Genomic DNA, 23,032 nt, shown 5'->3' with positions numbered 1-23,032 from the left:
CCTGTGACTCCAAATGTGAAAAATGCATTAAAGGTGTTAAGATTTGGGGCATGGGACCCAGCTGCAAGGTTTTTCAGAAATGTCAGATAGTTGTTAGTTTGTACTAGGAAAGCAGCTCTGGGAATGTTGAAAGTGAATGGATTCAGATCTGTTTAAGATGTGGACTCAATAGAACTTGCTTGAATGTAGGAGATAGGGAAGAGGAGTCAAGGGGGGAAACTTATTTCTTTACTTTGGGATTTGTTGACGTCTCCTATGCCTAATGGCATATCTCCTAGATTAATGAATGTAGGTTACTAGTCATGAGAAGGATCTTGGCTGGAGACAGATATTGAGGCTTTTATTAGTCTGGAAATGATGTGGAAGTAGGTAAGCTTATGAAGGTGAGTATGTGGAATGAAAAAAGCAATGAGGTGCTAGACTAGACACTTGAAAAATACCAACATTTGGGGCTCCTGGGTGGCTCAGTCAGTTAAGCATCTGACTCTTGGTTTGTCAGGTTGTCATCTCAGGGGATCGAGCCCTGTGTCAGGCTCCACCCTCCCATGGAGTCTGTTGGAAATTCTCTCCCTCTTCCTCTGCTCCTCCTCCCCCCATCCCATCAAATAAAATAAATAAATAAAATCTTTTTAAAAAACCAACAACAACATTTAAGGAATGGTGCCAGAATAGGCTTTTGCAAATGAGAATGAGAAACAGAGAAAAATAGGTGTGGTGTCACAGACTTGAGGATGACTGCTTCAAAGAGTATATTCAAATGTGTTAGATGTTTGGTGAGGACTTAAAACAAGGACTGAAAGGTGTCATTGTTGACCTTCAAGACAGCAGTTTGCAAGAGTGGTGAGGGTAGCAGACAGATTGTGTGGATAAGAGCTTGATTGCCAGCTTGGTCACCTTAAAGGTTGGCTCTGCAGGGGAGAAGAAAGAGGACTGTAGCCAGAAGGAGGTTGAGGTTGAAGGAAGTTTGTTTTTCTTTGGGTGCTTGTTTTATTTTTAGGAACGGCTAATGAGAAACAGTGATTAGAAAAAAAATGGTTACAGATAATTATAGGAAGAAACGGGAATAATTAATTGAACTGCGTTTCAAAGACTCACAAAATAGAATCTAGCAAACACAATGGGAGATATTCCTTAGATTGTACCAGGAGGGAAGCAAATGATTGGTTGAAGGTAAGTTTGTAGATTAGATCTTGGTAAAATTAGAAGATTTAGGAAAATTGGGGCACCTGGCTGGCTCTTGGAGTTGTGCAACTCTTGATCTTGGAGTTGTGAGTTTGAGCCCCATTTTGGGTGTGGAGATTACTAAAAAATAAAATCTTAAAAAAATATATATATAAGAGAATCAAGAAAATTTAACATTTTAGTGCTGATTTTAGCATTGATTCCATTTACTTTCATAGCATATTCTTTCATCCTGAAAATTATATCCTAGAAGATATATTTGAAAAATCTCCTCCCTTTCCATGCCCTCATGCACACATACCAAAGTGATCTTGGAAAGAAATTTTAAGATTTTATAAAATAAGGCTTTAAACTACGGCCTTGTATTTTCCCTTTCAGAATGCTGAGTCTATTAAAGGTGACTCAACAATCAAATAAAGTTACATTGCTGTGTATGTTAATTTGCTTATTTTGCCGTAACAAAATACCACAGACTGAATGGCTTAAACAAGAGAAATTTATTTTCTCACAGTTCACAAGGCTGGAAAATCCAAGATCAAGGTCCAGCAGTGTTCAGTTTCCGGTGAGGATTGTCTTCCTGTTGTGCAGTTGGTTTCCTTCTCTCTGTGTCCTTATATGTCCTTTCCTCCTTGTGTGTGGAGAGAGTGAGTGAACTCTCTGCTGTCTTTTCTTATAAGGACACTAATCCAATTAGATCAGGGCCCCACCCATATGAACTCATTTAACCTTATTTGATTCCTTAGGGGTCCATCTCCAAATACAGCCACAATGAGGATTAGGGCTTCAACATGAGAATATTAGAGGGATACAAACATTGAGTCCATAACATTATATTAGCAACTCCTGCATTTTTAATGGGATATTAGATTCTTTATGGATCATATGGAAAATTTTTGTTTGTTTTGCCCTCTTGTCTTAATAGAATTTGAAGTATTTTTTAATTGAGGTATAATTGACATACAGCATTATATTTTAACTGTGCAACAAAATGATTTGATATTTGTATATATTGCAAAAAGATCACTAGTTAACATCCATCACCATACGTAGTTATAAATTTTTTTTCTTATGAGAATTTTTAAGATTTACTCTCTCAGCAACTTTCAAATATGCAGTACGGTATTATTAACTATAGTCATCAAGCTGTACGTTACATCCCCATGACTTACTTATTTCATAACTGGAAGTTTATATCTTTTGATCCCCTTCATCCTTTTTGCCTAACCCTCCACCCCTGCCCCTGGCCAACTATCAGTTTATTCTCTGTATCTATGAGCTTTATTTTTCCCCCTTTTAAATTCCACACATAAGTGAGATCATTATGGCATGTGTCTTTCTCTTTCTGACCTATTTCACTTAGATAATGCCTCAGGGTCCATCCATGTTGTCACAAATGTTGAAATCTTGTTCTTTTTAATGGTTGAATAATATTCCATTGTATACATATACTATATCTTCTTTATCCATTCATCCATCAATGGACAGTTGGGTTGTCTCCATGTCTTGGCTATTGTAAATAATGCTGCAGTGAACATGGGATTGCCTATATCTTCCGAGATAGCAATTTCGTTTCCTTTGGATAAATACTTAGAAGTGGAATTGGCTGGATTATATGTATTTTATTTTTTAAGTTTTGGAGAAACCTCCGTTCTGTTTTCCATAGTGGCTGCACCAGTTTATATTCCATCAGTACAAAGGGTTCCTTTTTCTCTACATCCTCATCAACATTTGTTATTTCTTATCCTTTGATCGTAGCCATTCTAATAGGTGTGAAGTAGTATCTCATTGTGGTTTTGGTTTGCATTTCTCTGAGAATGAGTGATGTTGAGCATGTGTGCCTATTTGTCATGTGTATGTCTTCTTTGGAAAAATCTCTGTTTAGATCTTCTGCCTATTTTTTAATTGGAGGTTTGGTTTTTGTTGATGACTTGTATGAGTTCGTTATATGTATTTTGGATATTACCCCTTTACTAGATATATGATTTGCAGGTATTTTCTCCTCTACGGTAGGTTGCCTTTTCATTTTGTTGATGGTTTTCTTAGCTGTGCACAGACTTTTTAGTTTGTTGTTGTCCTACTTGGTTTTTTATTTTTTTGCTTTTGGTGCCTTTGCTTTTGGTGCTGAGCTTGCAGTATTATCAATAAATTGAAAGGCTTTTTTTTTTCCCCACTTGTAAGTAGTTTCAGTTTAGTATTGTTCGTTTATCTATAATCAGACTGTCTGGATTAATATTTTAATTAAAGAACACTGCTAATAATATCTAAGTAAATTGTACTTTCCAGATTACTTCTGTAAAAGTGAAATTAGATCAGTTTATCAGGCATTGTGACTTGGAAGATTCTTGAAAGCAAATAAACATGGTGTCAATCTCACTACCTTTATTTGCAAGAATTTGTTTGGACTGAAAAGATATGCGCTTATACACAACTGCTAATGTAACTAAGAAGATACTAGAAGTGTAATGAATCGAGAGTCTGTATGAATCTTACGGTGAAGCTTTAAAAAAAGACTTCCTGCTCTCACCCCAACCTAATCATGGAAGGAGGAACATCTCATACGTAGGAGATGAGGGGGCTTTGACTGAGACATCTGTCACTTTATTCATTGCCACGGTTAATTCAGTTGCTGTGACTGCCTACGTAGATATTTCCTCTTTCAGTTACTGCTCTCATATTTCCTTTGAATTCATTTCATTAAATAGTTTGCTTTTCTCCTAGATAGAGATGTAGAATATTCTGTTGAAACATATGTATACAAATACCTGCACTCTCCTGATTAACCCTCATTTGCAGTTGAGACTAGTTGTTTGTAATTGTCAGCTATCAATTATGGGTGTCCCCATTGGTCAAGTTTAGAAACCTGCAAAACAATGAAAATCTGGGAAAAGCAAAACTTTAGTACTTTCTCTGATTTTGGAGCCACTGGGAATAGCACCTGTACTGAAGCAACACTAGAAAATGGTGGGGTTTTCCCCCCTGATTTCTCAAACCACTGTTTTGAGAGATCCTAACTCCTTTTTTTCATAATCAGATTGTATACAGTTTTAAGAAATTCTAACAGTACATAAATTTAAATAGATCATAAATTCAAACTACATGAAAATAATATTTTCTTTGGAATGTGAACTTTCATGTTTTTTGCCACTCATACATACCCAAAATGGACAATTAAATTTACTAGCAGCATAGAGAACTGTACAATATCCAAAAGAACCATTCTAAATTTAGAGATCAAGTATAACAAAGTTAAAGTTTTCTTAAATAGAAATAATTATTATAATGCTAATCCATTTGAATATAATAGAATTGATATGATGTACATTTTATTGTTTATCCTGGTCAGGAGCTCAGGCCAAATCCTTTCAAGCTAGCCTAAGCAAATACTGCTGATTGTAAAGTTGATTAAGGCAGGGACCGACTCTCTGCCATCCATATCCTCTCCTATCTTTTAGTTTTGCCTTTCTCTCTCTCATACTCTCCTTTTGCCTTTTCATTTTTACAGACTTTTATATTTTCTCATATTCTTTACCCTTGTGTGCCTGTGTCTGAAAACAACTACCTTCATTCTTTATGGATTTTTAGTTCAAGAGCACCATGAATCTAGAATCACTTTGTACCTAGAAGGACGGTTTGATTGTCTCAGGTGTTTCCCTCTCCTCCAGGCAGCTGTGACCAGTGGGTAGTTAAATAGTGGCTTACCTTTTTACTCAGCAGATCTATGAGATCAGACTCATTAAAACAGAAGGAGATATGACTGATTATTTGCATCTAAAAAAATATACTTTAGAAAATAGCAATAGGTGGTCAGGTGCCCTTTTTGGCTGGAGGGCGTATTCTTAAGTTTCCTAGTCATTTTCGAGCTTTCCATCACTTGGATAATTTAATGTTGTCTCTTAATAGTGTCCAAATAGGCTATAACTAAATGCTTTTTTTTCCCTGCCATTATTATTTGTCTCAGTTTTTATCAAAGGACTTACAGAACCATAACTTTTTGGTAAAAAAATGTTTGAATATAATTATTTTAAATATTCAGGTCTTATGGAGGAAGTGGTATTGCGTAGTAGTTAAAAACTGGGACTCTTGAGTCAGAATAATCCTAGCTTGGCCACATAGGACTCTATCCGCTCTCTGAGCATTTTAAGTAATTAGTTAATTAATTTTTTTATCTGTGAAATAGCAATAATACTTTTTACCTTAAGGATTGTTACGAAGATTAAATTACATAGTCCATATAAAAAGTATTAGTGCAGTGTCTGTCACACAATAAGTGTTTACTGTTGGCTCTTATTATCTTTCTTTTTTCAGTGAAAAGAGCATTAGTCATCTCATTTACATAACTGCTTATCTGCCCAGTGATCGTTGCCTCAACTGCCTAAAAGGTTTAGTGTAGGTATAGGATGTAAATTTAGCTATTTGACCTTAAAAGCTACATTTTAACAGCTTTCTTAAGGTCTGATTGACCTGCAGCAAACTATACACATTAAAATGTGCACTTGATAAATTTATACTACAATTTATGTATTCATTTGCCTATTGACATTTAAGATGTTTCCTGGTTTTGGGCTGTTACAAATAAAGCCACTGTGAATATTCACACACAGGTCTGTGTGTGAGTAGATGTTTTTGTTTCTCTTAGGTAATTGCCTAGTTGTAGAATGACTGGATCTGATGGTAGGTATATGTTTACCTTTTTTAAAAAACTACCAAACTGTTTTCCAAAGCGGTTGTCCTGTTTTACGTCCTCACTAGCAGTATATGTCAGTTCTCTTCCACATTCTTGTCAGCACTAGATACGGCCATATCAAAAAGCATTTTTAAAGTTATTACTCTTCCATATCCTTTTTTTTTCCTTTTATGTTGATTTAAAACATAAGGATTATCTGGAAAAAATACAAAATATGCCAGGTAGCTAAAGATTTTTAACTTAAAACTTAAAAAGTATTTGGAATTGTACTTTAATCTCTTTACTGGGAAGTTAAAAGATGGTTTGCTAAAAATGTTGGATAATTTGGGGAGATACAGTTCTTTAAGAAGCTAATTTTCTAATATGTGTACCTGTTTTATGTGTGTATTTTTTTTCCTTTGGTAGAGTTTTCCAGAAAAGGACCTTCTGCACTGTCCATCTAAGGATGCAATTGAAGCTCATTTTATGTCTTGTGTGAAAGAAGCTGATGCATTAAAGCATAAAAGTCAAGTTATCAATGAAATGCAGAAAAAAGATCATAAGCAGCTCTGGATGGGATTACAAAATGGTAAATATAGCAGTTTAATTTCTGACTACCACTTTATAAAGTATGAAATAACTGTAATTCTGTGAGTAATTGGTACATCTTAGAATTGGTGGTACAAGTTTAAATTCCAGCCTCTACACATAAAATTTTGCAAAGAAACTACCTTTAGTGATCACTTACATTGTACTCTTCCAACATCCTTCTCTTTCTGGATTTTCTAGCATTAGAGTTGCTTTGCCCATAACATCAGATGGTATAAACTTCCTGTGTTTAGCTTCTGGAGAAAGTGCTCTTATTGCTAGTCATGATCTTTCTGGAATTACAACTGAATACCTTGTGTGTGAACCAAAGTACCTCCCCTTGGGTAGGGCACAAACTCCAACCCCTGCTTTCTCAGAACAGTAAGACTTGCTTTGTACTTGGATTCTGTCTCTCCTGGCTGGGATTTAGAATATAAACTCAGGGGAAAAGCTGAGATGAATCTGCAGCTCACCTCCATCTTTTAGAGATCATAGTTCCTTAATCTTGCCTGCATTGTCTTCCAGTGCCTTCAACACAGTTGTTTTACATATAGGTAGCCAGCGTTTTGCATGGGTCCAGTATGCATGAATTTCACTTAACATGCTTTAGTTAAATACCACGTCCTTAACAATATGGTTCAAATTTTACTTGCTACCGTATATTATCTGAAATTACATAAAGTACAAACTGTATTGCTAGCTCTTTAGTCCGTGAGTCATTTAACAGCAGATATGCATCATTATCAAAGACCAGTCACATCACTTTTTTCAGTGTCTGTGAGTGAATCATCATTACTCATCTGTTATTTAGTTTACCCACAGATAGCAAAGCATGTAGTTGTGTTGCCTCCTTGTCTCCGGTGATAAGCCCATATAACATTTTCTAAAAGTGCATAGTTGAAAGAGGGAATTGACCAAGAAAGATGAAAGTATGGCAAAGAAACAAAAAGTGATAATGCTGACAGCAACATTTTACTAGAATAATGGAATTATAGAAGAAACAACTGACTGTGGGAATGTTGACACTACCGCCTTTTGAGAGACTAGATATGCAGCCACAGGAATTTAGTGAAGGTGAACTTTTCCACATGAATGAGGTAGGTCGTTGTGACGAAAAGGGTGAATTTATCCCAGAGAAAGGGGTGCTGAAACTTAGCAGTAAAGGATCTCTCAGAGATATTTCATGACGTCGGAAGTGCACATGGTAACATGTTTGGAATTTGATCCAGACTTAGAAAGGAATATGACAGTTCGGCAAGGTTTAGGAAAGATGCTTCCTTGTAGGGTATGTGTCAATAAAACAAGCGCTATTCAAACCATGCTTAAAGTTTTTACAGAGCTATTGAATTCTCAGCATTTCTAAGGTTTTAAATTACAGTGTACTAAGTACATTAGTTTTATTTACTTTATTCATTTTCTTACACATTTATAACTGACAGAATTTTTAATGTTTGGACAATTTTTAAAGATCACACCATTGATTATTAAGATCACTTTGCATAGTTTCATGGTCTCTTTTCCAGTCCTGCACTACTGTGTAAAGCAAGGACTGCCTATGTTTTATCCATCTTTTATAGTTGTTTTTGGATAGAGAATTAGTCCAATATAAGCTGAACTTTCACGGCAATAACTATAATAAAATAGAATACCCACCTTCATCTCCCTATCCCCCCAGGAAAAAAAACATAATTTTAAAAAATGTGATCCATTTTTATCTTTTGGACTGACTGTATTATTACCATGTCAAAGAGGTGTTTGTGGTTATTTAGTATTTGTTAAAGTTTCATTATGCATGCAAAACAGGGCATTATCGGAGACTTCAGTAATGCAAAAAGTATATATTTTATGACACTGTGTAATCTAAATTAAATTTTCTCATTTCTTTTAAGTCTCTTAGTTTTGAGTTACATGGAGTTGCTCCTTAGTTTTATATTTGTATGTCTGGTATTTCTCAATTAGATTATAAGCTCTGCAAAGGTAGGCCTTTTGCCTTTTGTATTTTACTGAGTATACAGATTCCTATAAATAATTAAGAGTTTACAACCCTTTTAGAAGGTGTACTTTTTCCTTTTTCTTGCTGGTTATTTGAAGATGAACTGAAATTTTAGGAGACTTGTGAATAAGAGGATAACCTAAGTGGAAGAAGGCCAAATCTTACCAAGAAAACAGGGATCTGAGAATAATTTGGCTTCAGAATTGAAGTAAATAATTTTAATGGCTATTTAAGTAGGTGTTCTTGGAATCTATTGTGAATGTGGTGAGTCTGCAATAGAGAGCTCTGGGATTCAGCAGAGGTTTCCAAAAATGATTCAAGTATTTCACTTGGGGCATTGGAGGCTTGGGCGTGGTGGGTGGTGGTTAAGAGTTGGTTAGGGACACCTGGGTGGCGGAGTCAGTTGAGCATCTGACTTGGTTTCAGCTCAGGTCATGATCTCAGGTTCGTGAGATCAAGCCCCGCATCGCTCCACACTCAGTGCAGATCTCCTTGAGATTCTGTGTCCCTCTCCCAATGCCCTTCTTGCTCATGCTCTCTCTCTCTCTCAAATAAATAAATAAATCTAAAAAAAAAAAAAAGTTATTTAGTCTCAGCTCTCCTAGCAGCTCCATAGGGCACCTCACTCAATTCCTTTGAGCTCGTTTCTTTACATGTAAAACAAGAGAATATCTGCTGTGTTCTTTTATAGGTGTCCTGGAGGCTTTAACAAAACACTAATACAGTGTATGTGAAAGTGCGTGAAAGGAAGTAAAGTTGTCTTGATAAAAACAATTGTTGAGAAGTCACTTTGAGACCCTAGAACAGGGGTTGGCAAATTATGGTCATGGGCCAGCCACCTATTTTTGTAAATAAATAAATATTAGAACCCTTCCACACCCATTTATTTGTGTATTGTCTGTGACTGCTTTCATGCTACAACAGCTGAGTTAAATAGTTCTGACAGACCCAGACCATGTGGCCCATAGCCTAAAATTTACTCTCTGACCCTTTTAGAAAACATTTGGCAGCTCATAGAAGGTTGACCAGATCAACAGCTCACATTTATCGTTGACCTAAAGCATGACTTAAAATGTCACATTCAGAACTTGGTATAACTTAATGTATCGGACTTAATCTGCCTTCATTGCTATTTTTTGGCATAATATTCCTTTTTTCCTATTTTGTCTTAGCTCCTATTCTTTCTCGGATAGACAACTGTTTTAAAGTTAGCATTGCTAAGTTAAATTTTATTAAATTTAAAAAAGAGAAAAATATTTTTATTAGCTATAAATTTTTTTTTTTTTACCTATTATGTTTGATCTTGTTTGTATTGGTAATGATTGAGCTTACACTCAAAATCTTCTGTGTAATATCCTATGGGTACTGGAGACCTTGGTAGTTTATTTATTCTACTTTTAAAAAACTAAAATATTCATTTAGGAAATTTCTGGCTAGGTAAATGTTGTTGGTGGAAAATATATTTTGGGAGCATCTGGGTGGCTCAGTCTGGTTAAGCATCTGCCTTCAGCTGAGGTCATAATCCCAGGGTCTTGGGATCAAGTCCTGAGTTGGGCTCCCTGCTCAGCAGGGACTCTGCTTCTCCTTCTGCCACACGGAAAATCTTTAAAAAACATATATATAGTTTGGGATAAAAGGCTGAATGTTACCTACATTAAAGTAAATTGGTGAAAGGTGGGTGTAATAGTGCCTTCTGCCTGCAATGCCCTTTTCTTTCTTTTTGTCTAATTCCTACTTATGTTTTAATGCTCATCTCTGTTGTCAACTGATACATGAAGCCTTCTTTTAAAAATGTTTTTTAGCCAACAAATATTTATAGAACATCTAAACATGAGCCTGACACTCTGGTAGGAATTAGTGATCATCCAGCAGTGATAAAACAGCCATGCACCCTGTCTTCATGGAGCTTATGGTGGCGTGGAGGTAGAATTATCCATGTTTTCATGCTGTCATGCCTCCTTGTCCATTTATATGCATTTTTGCTCTCATATTTTATCACTCTCTGGTGTAGTTATGGTTTATGTAATTCTGCTAGAATATAAATTTCTCCTGGTTAGAGTGTATTGTACATTTTTGAATCCCTAGCACCCAGTCCAGTCTTAGGCATAGAGCAGATAAAATAAATACTAACTGAATGACTATTTTACTCCTTTTTAATACTATAAGGAAATAATATTAACAGCCTTTTATAAATAGCTTAATACTACTATAAAATAGAGGAAGTGTTTTGTTTGAATTTATTTACAGAAATCCAAAAGGAGGTCCTATTAATTTGTGAAGACAAAGGTATTTCACCTTTTGGTTTGTATAATTGTAAATTGGTCAAAGTTGAGGCATAGCAGATGGTAAATTTATTTCATTCAGAACTGCACCTGTAGATCATAGCAACTAAACAACTATTTAAACAGTTTTTGAATACTTTCAAATGCTAATTTTAATTTTTCAGATCTTTGTGAAAGAGAAATAAGAAAAACTTTTGAAACCAAGAAAACTCATTTAAGACATACTGTGCCTTTCAGTGTTTTTTATGAGTTTCCATTTTAGATATAAAAGTATTTAACCTCCTTGTGAAACCAAGTTAATGACCACAAAAAAGAAAAGAAAGTAACATTTTTATTAGTTATGAGGCTGTTGTCACTACATGTGCAGGCTCTTTTCTATTAAATGTCAAGCTGTTTTTCTTATAAGCTAGAGATTTGAAGAAATTTCTAAAAACTATTTTTAACATAATATATGACTTAATTTTCAGCCTTGGTTTTTTGAGTGTACTAAAAAAGGAAAGATAACATTAAATAAATTCCATAGTCCTTCAAATAAATCTAAGTTTTGACTGCCAAATTTGTTGAAAATTTACATCACTCAGTTATTTGGTATTGTACCATTTTAACCTAAAACTGGTTTTTAAGAGGAAAGTGATTAGTGAAGGGTGATTTTTATAGCAAGTCATGATATTTTGAAAATACTTTTGTTTGCTAGGTGATGTAAAGATAATTGCAGTGGTTTTAGCTCTTTGGAGGCTTGTATGATAGAGGCAGTTGGGTGGGTTGTAATTGCATTGCTTTGTTTTTATCAGTTGCATATAGTAGATTAGGTATTGGACTGACGATCTGTTGGTCTGAGAAGAACCTGATATTCATCTCATATCAGTTGCGTGGTCTGGCAAATCACTTTCCTCTGTACGCTGGAGTTCCTTATAAATGTGAATGTGGTAAGACTTCCCAAGACTTGCATTCAAGGACTATAAAGTGGTGCTTCCATATACCTGGATTCTGACGAGTAGATGTTTTAAGCTGATTCCAAAGGACTTCTTGGAAGAAGAATTACTGTTGATACTCTCTCTCTCCCCCTGCTCCCTCTTTCTCCCTTCTCCTTCCCTCCCCTTCTCTTTCCTTTTCCCTTTTCCCTGTTCCCTTCTTCCCTCTCCTTTTTCTCTCTCCCTCTCCCTGTTCCTTTGAAGCAGGACTTAGGTGGTAGGTAACTTTCCTGAAATGAGTTTGGTGTCATAGAAAGAGTGCTAAAACAAAGAGAGAAGAGATTTTAAGACTTAACTCTGTATCTTGAAGCTTTAATTTCTATGATTTTGTTACAGTATCAGATACTGTTCTAGGTGTAGGTGGTGTGGAAGGAGATTCCTAAGTAGAACCTTGAACCCTTTTTCTGAATGAAAGGTTACTATTTGGTAAGCTTTCTGTTTGTCTTTAGCAAAATTCAGATTTTTACCAGTCATGAGAACACTGAGCCTCCATTGTATAAATAAGAACAGAGAAAATAGTATAATGAGCTCCCACTATGTGTCACCCTGCCTCAGCAGTTAGCAATATGTGGCCAGTCTTGTTTCATCTATTACTTCTTACCCTTCCCTCACTCTGAGTTTATAGGAATTTTTATTCTTTAATCCACTGCCACCAGTATTGCTTATAGATTTATATCCTTCATAGATTTTATACTCTGATATTTAATCAAGTCTCGGAAACAACATTCATTATAGGAGAGTCATGCCCAGATCCTGGTAGTTTGGTTCAGTCATTATAAGAACCTGTTGTGTGCCTGTCACTGTGCTAAGCACAGGGGCCACTGGGGTGCATGTGACAGGCATGGTCCTTCCTTCAGAGTATACAGTCTATTAAGGGAGCCAGACATTAAACAGATAGCCTCTAAATAATTATTACATTTATAGCTTGAGTTGTAGAAGAAAGAGGAAGGGATAGAGAGCAGGGTGGTCATGATGAAAGTGTTCCAGGCACAGGGAATGATCTGGGTTAGGCAGAGAAGCAGAGAGCTTAGAGGAGACCATTCTCACTAGAGCATGGTGATCAAGAACAAGAGTGAATAGTAGCAAACTGTCCAAGTTAGGCCTGGCATTGCAGATTAGAGTGAGACCTTATCTGTTCAGGGCTTTATAGGCTATTTTAATGATACTGAATTTAATCCCCAGGAATTGAGGTGGGATAGATAAGGGACTACTGAAAGATTTTAAGCAAGAATATGACAGAATCAGATTTTCTTCTTAAAGGCGTCTCTTTGGGTGCAGTATGTTAATGAATTTGAAGAGAGCAAACATGGAATTAAAAGACTGCTAGGGGAGTCTATTCTAGTGGTTAGATGAGACATGGCAATTGTTTATAAGTGGTGGCCTTGAGGATAGAGAGAAATAGGTAGATTTGAGAAATATTTGAGATAGAGAATTGTTAAGACTATTTGGTTGAATGCGACAGGTAATAGAATGAGAACTGTCAAAGTTGATTCCTAGATGTTGCAGAAACTATTGAGTGTGCCTAACTACTTTTACCGCAGCTTACACGTATTATCCAAAAGTAGATCTGTGCTGTATTGTTACATTTAAGGTACCACTTTTTAATGCTCAGTCCCTTTATATAATTAAAAAAAATTTTTTTTAAGATTTTCTTTTTAGGTGATCTCTGCACCCAACGTGGGGCTTGAACCCACAACCCCAAGATCAAGAGAGGATCAAGAGTCTTACCCTCCACAGACTGAGCCAGCCAGGCACCCCTCCTTAATACTGTTGTAAAAGGGAATGTAGGCCACTTTGATGCCGTACATATTTTTAAATGTCTGCTGATTTCTGCTAATACTGTTTTACTTTCTGAAGGCCGAAAAACAAAATTTTGCTGATGATTGACATCAGGCTTACTGGTTGATAACATCCACTCATATTTTTAAGTTGAAACATTTGCCTGTCTCCTGACCTCAAGCACCTCTCCCATTGTTCATTGTTTCATGAGATTATTGGCTTTGGTTTTGTAATCCTTTTAGTTCTTTTAATGTCTTCTGAAGTAATTCCCCTTCATCTGAAGACTTGCATCAACTTAAAGCAGCATACCTACAAAAGCACAGTACCTGCTCTTATTTCTGAGCCTGTAGAGGCATTGTTTTCACTTCAGCTATATTTTTTCACTTTCTTCTTTGAAGATCATTCTGTGTTGGAGAAGATGGAAGCTAAACGGAAGTCCAATAGTTGACCTTTCTCTCTGTCTTTTAATATGATACTGTCTTCCCCAATAATTTTTTCCATGTGTTCTTTCTTTGCCGAACATAGTTTATGAAGCTCATTTTGTTTTCCTTATTATTTTTTTATAAGCCTCATCTTAGGCTTGGTGTTGGCCTTCCTGCTACTCTTACATGTTCCTTGTATTAGGGTTCTCCAGAGAAATAGAAGCAATTTTAAGAATATATACATAAAAGGGGATTTAGTATGAGGAATTGGCTCATGATTATGGAAGCTTAAAAGTCCTATGATTTGTCCTCTACAAGCTGGGAATCCAAGAAAGCCAGTCACGTTATTCAATCTGAGATAGAAGTCCTGGGTACCAGGGGAGCCAGTGGTATAAATCCCAGTCCGATGGGATGAGAAGATGAAATGAGTTGTCTCAGTTTAATCAGTGGGGCAGGAAAAGAGTGAATTCCTTCTTCTTCCTTCCCCTTCCTTTTGTTCTGTTCAGTTGCTCAACTGGGCAGTCTACTGAAAGTTCACCTATTCAATTACTAATCTCATTTGGAAACACCCTCACAGTCACACCAAACTAATGTTTAATCTGGGCACTTCATGGCCAGTCAAGTTGACCCATAAGATTAACTATCACATTCCTGCTATAACTTGGTCCATGTTTTATGGGTGTCATTTTAATGTGAATTCATTGAATTCATTCAGTTAATGTTACTGAATCTATGCTGGAGATAAAGCAGTGAACAGAACAGACTGATATGCCTACTCTTATGCAACCAAAATTATTGTGGGAGAGAAAGATAAGAAGTGTGTGTGTATGTGTGTGTGTATGCGTAGTGTAGTATGTATGTACATATATATATATATATTTCTTATCTGTGTATATGTATATATACGTAAAATATTTTTATGTGTTGTATGATAATAAGTCCTATGGGAGAAAGTAAAGCAGGGAAAGATGAGAAAGAACTGTATTGGGATAGAGCTTTCCTATTTTAAATAGAATGGTCATGGAAGGTCTCACTGAGTTTGTGACATTAAATAAAGATGCGAAGTAGCACTATGCATTTATCTAGGGTTAATACCTTCTGAGGAGAGGGAACAGCAAGGGCAAAGCCCTGAGGTGGGAGAATGCTAGGCAGTTTTGAAGAAATCTAATCCTATTTATAGCTTTTTGAAGTTATAGATAATGTAAGGTTTTTTTTCTGGGATACCCCTTCTTCTCTAGTCTTCTTATCATATTTTCCCTCTACCTTTATAGTCTCACTTTTTTTTTAAACATTCTGTGTAGCAAAAATGACACTTTTTTTTTTTTTAAAGATTTTATTTATTTATTCGACAGAGAGAGAGACAGCCAGCGAGAGAGGGAACACAAGCAGGGGGAGTGGGAGAGGAAGAAGCAGGCTCACAGAGGAAGAGCCTGACGTGGGGCTCGATCCCAGAACTCCGCGATCACGCCCTGAGCCGAAGGCAGACGCTTAACCGCTGTGCCACCCAGGCGCTTTTTTTTTTTTAATCTAGCTCTTTTCATAAGTCTCTTGGGACACAAAGGTCCTTTTGGCAGTTGATTTTACATTATTTTGAAAACAATAAACAAAGTGTTAAGAATAGATACCAGGAGGAATTAGACCTATTGATATTAAGATGGTTAGGGAAGACCTCTTTGAAGAGATATTTACCCTGAAATCTTAAGGATGGGAGAGAACCAATCATTTCAGGGAATAACGTGTTTCAAGGACATGAGGCAACAAAGAGTTTGGTATGTTTTAAGGAACTGAAAGAAGGCCACTGTGTCTTGGAAAATAGTGACCAAGAGGGAAGGGTGACATGAGACGGGATTGGAGAGATGGGAAAGAGCTAGATGATGTAGGGCCTTGAATAGGCCAATGAAAATAATTCAGTGGGAAGTGCAGTGGGAAGCCTTTGGAAAATTTTTAAGCAGGAGAGCGATGAGATACAAAAATGATGTAAGAGCATTGTCTTCTGAACAGAGAATGGAAAAGATGGAGCCAAGATTGGTGGAGAAGCCACAGCAGTAGATGCAGATATAAGAGGATGGTGGCCTCTAGGGTGATGATGGTTAGAGATGGAGAAAAGTCAGTAAAGTAGATTTGAGGTTTGTTCTGGAGGTAGAATGGACAGACTCTATTACTAGATTGGCTGTCAGGGTGAAAAAAAGGGAAAGAATCATTTCCGGATTCCAATTGGGACAGCTAAATGGATAGTGGTTCTTTATACTGTGATATGAAATAAGTAGATGGAGAATAGGTTTGGGTTGAGGGACAAAGCCATTGAGAAGGTCAGCTTTGAGGCTAAAAGTTTGAGCTGTCTCTGAGACATTGATGTAGAGATACATTGCGTTAGGTATTGCTAGAGTTAAGTGTTGTGAGCGTGTGTCAGTAGATGGAGATGGGTTAATAAATTCTAATTGAATGCTGCAGTGTCTGATTTCATACTCGTTTACTTTCATAAGTGCCATCTTTGTTATTTCATCTTTAAGGATATGACAGTTAATGTTCCCAGTGATACAAGGCAGTGAAATATGGAGCAATTCCATATATTCCTGATGTTTGGCAGTTCTTTATATCCACTAACCATTGTGTGTTTTCCTTTCTGCAAACAGCTGAGTTAGTCATTTCCATTATTTTGCCTACAATACAGGAAGGTGAATAAATTCAGTGTAAAGCTGTGTGTGTGGCATTCAAGAATCTACAACTTTGTGAGAAAGTTGCTTAAAGCAAATTTGTAACCTGCTTGAGCGTTCAATTAAGTTTTACTGTGGAACAGACAGGCATTTTACTCTATTATATTACGTCTTTTAAATCAGTCTCCGTGTTCTACTTTCTGTAATTAAAAATAATGATGGAAATCTGAAAAGTTTATGTATTTGTGTTTTAATATAAAGCTATACAGATACTTAGTTAGACTTCTGGAGAAAGATTGCTTATGAAGTTACATGATTTAAATGAATAAATAAATTTGGTAATGATTTGGATCATAGCCTCTTACAGTTCTTTGGGTAGACTTGGCAGTGAACATCATGAATAATAAAACTTGGTGAAAACATTTAGACAGTTATTTCATAATATGCTACACATTATCCTAACATAAGTTTATTGGAAAGAGTCCATTAATGCCAGTGAATGGTTGTATGTCCCAGAATTCACCAGTGGTAGGGAATATATTTTGTATATGAGATACAGTTGACATATATATAAATCTGTATAACTAGGTTGATTATGTAAATTCTGATTACTAATTGAAAATGCTTTTAGGGAATTTTTAGTGTTACAGGAACACAAAAATTTAGTTTGTCTTTTCCTTTTAATTTCAAACCATCTACAGTAAAATGACAGCTTTATCATATCTTTTATTTATATTTGATCCAGTTAAAAAACTTTCTTGAAATTTATACCTCCTAACATACTGTCATTTTTTTTCCTATAAAGTAAGTGTGGGAAGGTTTAAGAAGCTTTTCCTCCACTATATAGAGGAAAGGCAAACAAACACTTGTCTCATAAATGATTTTCACAGTTGGAGTCATGGCCTTTCACTACTATTTAAATTTATAGCACAATTCCTCTTTAAAAAAAAGAAAATTATACACATGCAGGTATATATGCATATGTAGTTTATTTTGTTTTTTAAATGAATATTTTGTTTTGAAACTTAAGAATTTCATGATTTAAAAGAACAGAAAACCCCAGAGGTACTTAACTTGCCTAATATTTTTTTTTGTTTTGTCCACTAGCTCCTCATCACTTTTCTTAAGAGTTGTATTTCTCAAAGTGTAGACAGTTGGGTCAGAAGCATCCCCATGACCTAGGAACTGATTAGAAATGTACCCTAGACCAACTGAATCAGAAACTCTGGGCTCCCAGCAAAAGGTCCCAGCAAGCTATGGTTCCACAAGCCCTCCAGGTGACTGTGATGCACTAAAGTTTGAAAACCTCGTTTTCTGGAGCAGGATTTCTCAACGTTAGCAGTATAGGTATTTTCGGGTGGGTAATTCTTTGGTGTTGGGGCAGTGGCAAGGAGGGAGCTATCTTATGCATTGTGGGGTGTTTGGCAGCATTCCTGGTCTTTCTACCCCCTCACTAGATGCCAGTAGCACACTACTCCCCACTCTCTATCATGACATTAAAAAATATCTCCAGACATTGCAAAATATCCCCCTAGGGGCAAAATTGACCCATTTGAGAACCACTGCTCTAGAGAGAAGTGATACAGAGTTAATGGGTGATACTGCTTCTCCTCGAGAATAGCAGTGATCACTTACTGAATACCCAGTTTTCTGTGGTGGGCATTTTACGTGAATTATCATTGTCGTCAGAGCAGCCTTGCAAGATGAGTTTGAAGGTCTGTCGCCTGGGCCAACCCATTTATGAAGTTTCTCATCTGTTTTGCCAGCCCAACCCTTGAGAACTAGGATGTTCGGTTGTTACTGAAGCATTTAGGGTGTATTTGGAACAAAAGGAATTTGGCATGTAAATGAAATAGAGTTCTTTTAACCAGTTAACTCTTCTTATCTTAAATCTAGCCATGTGAACCTCTTATTGTAACACTCAGCCCTAATTGTTTCTGGATGGCAATGATTTTATTTTTGCTGTAGTGACTATTAAATAACAAGTGAATCAATAGCATGCTGTCATTTCAGTGAGACTAATAGTGCTTACGTTTTTAAAGTAACATGTGTCGGTTAGCGCAGTCGTTAAGCGTCTGCCTTCGGCTCAGGGCATGATCCCGGCGTTCCGGGATCGAGTCCCACGTCGGGCTCCTCTGCTGGGAGCCTGCTTCTTTCCCTCCCACTCCCCTGCTGTGTTCCCTCTCTCGCTGGCTGTCTATCTCTGTCAAATAAATAAATAAAATATTAAAAAATAAATAAATAAATTAACATGTGTCTTCTATATTTTTCCTTTTCCCTCTTTTGCTTCCTTCGGTCTGCCTTTCCAGCTCCCTGTGGGGCACCTGTTGTAGTTCTGCATATCTTAGCACTTCTTTCCTTCTCCCTTACCTCTCATTTACTTTGACCTAGTCTCTGACTCATTCCTTCTTTATCTTTTTGGGTCTGAATGGCCATATATTTACATTTTAGTTGAACAATTTGTAATTAATGCCAAACAGTGTGTTGCCTGTTCCCAGATATCTTTTTCATGTACTTTTTAACAAAGACCTACAAATTGCTTTATTGAAGATTTCAGAGTTTCAAGCCCCTTCTTCCCCACACTCCTACCCCCATCCCCATGACATTCTGTTTACTCTGTCTCTGCCTGTGCAGACTAGTTTTGTAGTGGCTGTGGTAAGGAGTTTTCGATGTCAGAATTCTGTGTATTAAATGATTTAGTTCTTTCTTGAACCAAAGAAGTGAATATGGCTCTAAAGCAGTGCTAATTTCTTATTATTCATTGCATGTCTCTTCTCCTTTATCGCTTTAGAAACTGTAAAAGATTCAGAAATTCTTTTATGTGAAAATCACATTTAAATATTATTAAACTGTGCCAGTGTTTTAATTAGCAGTCAGAGAGTTGCAAGATTTTAACCCCAAAACTAGAAATTACTCATAAAAAACATGAGTGCAGGGGCACCTGGGTGGCACAGCGGTTAAGCGTCTGCCTTCGGCTCAGGGTGTGATCCCGGCGATCTGGGATCGAGCCCCACATCAGGCTCTTCCGCTGTGAGCCTGCTTCTTCCTCTCCCACTCCCCCTGCTTGTGTTCCCTCTCTCGCTGGCTGTCTCTATCTCTGTCGAATAAATAAATAAAATCTTTAAAAAAAAAAAAAACATGAGTGCAAAATAAACACATTTTTTTATCTAAAATACAGTATGTTCAGTCAAGTCTTGATTATTATCTTCAAAGTGGCTTTCTACATAAGAAGCATTACTTGCTACAGGGTCCCTTTAGGATCCAAGCTATCCTTGATTCCTCGCCTTTTTTGACATCTGGTTTCTTTCTTTCTTTCCCAGTAGAAGGGTATCAATAAAATATCCCACACAGCATTTTTAATCGGAGATAATTTCATAAAAGATTCAGCCAAAAAGACTTCATTTTAAATTACTGTAAGCCACACTGACAGCTAAACTTCAAGATTCTGTGGCTCTTTTTCTTAAGCTAGTTTGGTTTTAAATATACTACTTGGGGGGCGCCTGGGTGGCACAGCGGTTAAGCGTCTGCCTTCGGCTCAGGGCGTGATCCCGGCGTTATGGGATCGAGCCCCACATCGGGCTCCTCCGCTAGGAGCCTGCTTCTTCCTCTCCCACTCCCCCTGCTTGTGTTCCCTCTTTCGCTGGCTGTCTCTATCTCTGTCGAATAAATAAATAAAATCTTTAAAAAAAAAAAAAATAAATAAATAAATAAATATACTACTTGGATTTTTTTTCTACAGGTGTTATGGTATTAACGTGCATTGACTTTCCAGGTATTTTAAGGTGAAATTACTTTTATGTAGGATTGTAAAACTCTATGAAAACATCTTTTACATATTTTTTGTAAGATAAAAAGTATTGATATTTTTCCACTGAAAATATAAGAGGTGGAAGAGAGGGGACAGTCAGTGGAAATCTAATATCTAGGAAGTAGGAAGAGAAGACAATTCCATAACCTTACTGAGTTAAGGGGAAAGGTTTTACATTTAGAAGTTTTGTCACCAATATTTTTATAAGAACTTATTTTTAGGTGTTATTACACTCAAAAGAATACTCTGTGGGATTTAGACATTTGATTTATAAATTAGTCGAGAAACACTAGAATAGAATAGTAGAATAATTTCAGATATTAGTAATATCCTCTATTTTACCCTTAGGATTCGTAGAAGTCCTTATTAAATTTTTTACCTTGTAGGATACATTGTGTATATGACTTATCACTAAAAGCTGCTGAATACATTTAAAATAATAGTATTTAGTCCAAAATAAATTCATTATAGGAAATAATAAAATGTATAAAGTGTTGTGTGGGCCCTATTTTTTGAGGTATGTATATAATTTTAAGAATCAACCTTGTTTTGGCAGTGAGTTATAGTAAATTAATTTTGCAGTAAATGCCATCTAAATAATTCTTTCGGCTAAAAATTGAACTATGAATGCATATTCTAGTTTCAGTCATCCTTGTCCTTGTCTTCTTTTAGGAGGTAGTTCCCAACCGAGTGATGTTTTCCGTCGGTTATCACAGTGCATTTCTCCTTGTTCTCATTGAAAAATTGTGCCTTGAATGAACATGTTGAAGCAAATAGTATTTGTTTTTGCAACACCCGCTGCTAAGTGTTCAGTTTTGTCATCTACAGCTGTGAAAGGAGACAAGATTTGTTAAATTGTTACACTTGACACTACTGTGAATTCTGAAGTCCAGAACTGTGGCGTTTTCGAAAATATAAACATTTCCATTCATTAATAGTTTCCCAGGTTCCTGTTAATTATAGGTCATTATAGGTCAATGACTCAGCTTGGAGTTTTACCAAGCAAGCAGTGTTTTTATTTATAGAAATACAACTGAAAGTTTCCCATGATATGATATCATATCCCTGAGAGTCTACTGGCCCGATGATGTCAGGTAAATAATTTACCTGCTTTGAACCTCCATTTCCTCCTGTGTAAAATGAGGATAACTATTCAGTAAGTTGCTGTGGAAACCAAATAATATGAAACCTGTAGAGGGTTTTAAAAATAGCTAAATTCTGTACAAGTATGTTATTACTAATAAAACCCCCCTCTGAAGTCTTAGTATAATCAGAACCCACAACTTTTCGCTCTAGCTTCACTTCAGTGTTTTGTTTTGTTTTGTTTAATACCACTTCTTTACCAGCCTAACCTCTAACATGCTTTTTACTTAAGCATCTGTCACTTGGTTATCTGCCATTTGAAGAGATGGGGGTGGGGCGGAGAGGGCTTGAACCATTAACACTGCCAGTGCAAGATAAAGGACAAATCAGACCTATTAGAAATTGTGATAATTTTACATATGTCAGTTTGGCTTCTCCAACTACATATTAAGTGGAGGAAAGAACCTATTGTGTACTTGTTTTATTTTGTTTTATTTTTTAGTTTTGTACAGCTCCCAGTACTCAATTAGGTACATAAAACGGAGCAAATAGTTTAATAGATTTAACTCTATGCAGATCCTACAGAGTAGAAACTTGTTTGAGTGCACCATTCCTTCTGTCAACTGTTTTACCCTTTCTTTCCTCTTCTTTCCCTAAAATTAAACTGGAGATTCATAGTATGAACCATTTGCAAATGGGGAACTTTTTGTAAAGGGGTATTTTTCATGTACTTACCATGGAGAGGTTAGATGGATTTGAAATAGAACAGAATTTATCTGGAATTATATTGCATTTACTAAAGTCTTGTGATGTCCTAGGCCTGGATGTTTTTGTATGTGTTATCTCAGTAATTTCTTACATGAATTAGATAAACATTATCAACTTTGAAAACAAGAAAATGAGCTCACAGAGCTAGTAAGAGATGGGACAAGGATTTGAACTTAGATTTCTGATTCTAAAATGGTTGTGTATTCCATTACATCTGGGGGTTATTACCTCTGGCTACATATTAGAATCATCTGGAAGTTTCTAAAAAGTACAGTTGCCAGGGTATCTGAAATAATTGGTCTGGAGTGGGTCCCTGACGTTTGTCTTTTCTTAAAGCCCTCAGGTGATCCAATGAGCAGCTAAAGCTGAGGAATGTTGCACTGCACTTGGTATCTGCTGACCACTGGTGCCCCCCCCCCATTTTTATAAGCTTTTGTTATTTGTCAGTGAGTATTAATAGGATTTTCTCATCGAAAGCATGCAGGGTTTGTATTAGAATAAAGACAGAATATCCTGCATAGTAAGTATTGCAAAGTAACAGTAAATATAATGGAGTATTTTTTTTTTCCTCTGTCAGTCTTTCAAAAATTAAAATAGATTTTTGTTTTGTCTTAGGATTCTGGTGTGCTCTCTGAAGTGAAAATGAGCTTGATTACTTGTTGAATTTGTTTCTGGCCCTCTGACTTTAGGAAAGTGATAAACTGTAGTTTAGTCTAAGAGGAAAACATTTTCTCAATTTACAGTAGCTTTGAAAGGTAATAAATCAGATTATTGGTTATAAATCTATAGGTGATTTACACAGGGAAGCATTTAGTTAATTAGTCTTGGCCCACCACTGT

General features: G+C 36.3%; 1 protein-coding gene across 2 annotated transcripts in view; it reads left to right on the top strand.

Moving 5' to 3' along the window:
- ATG5 (autophagy related 5) overlaps nt 1-23,032 on the top strand; it is a 129,424-nt gene that overhangs the window by 37,707 nt on the left and 68,685 nt on the right. For both annotated transcript variants that reach the window (XM_040627584.1, XM_008704989.2), the window contains one exon: nt 6,272-6,434. In XM_040627584.1, the coding sequence (XP_040483518.1) occupies nt 6,272-6,434 (163 nt within the window). The remainder of the gene's footprint in view (nt 1-6,271; nt 6,435-23,032) is intronic.

Source organism: Ursus maritimus, unplaced genomic scaffold (assembly GCF_017311325.1).
Source record: "Ursus maritimus isolate PB19 unplaced genomic scaffold, ASM1731132v1 scaffold_13, whole genome shotgun sequence".
Taxonomy (NCBI): Eukaryota; Metazoa; Chordata; class Mammalia; order Carnivora; family Ursidae; genus Ursus; species Ursus maritimus.
Note: the sequence above shows the minus strand (reverse complement) of the source record. Positions and strands in the feature narration are given on the sequence as shown.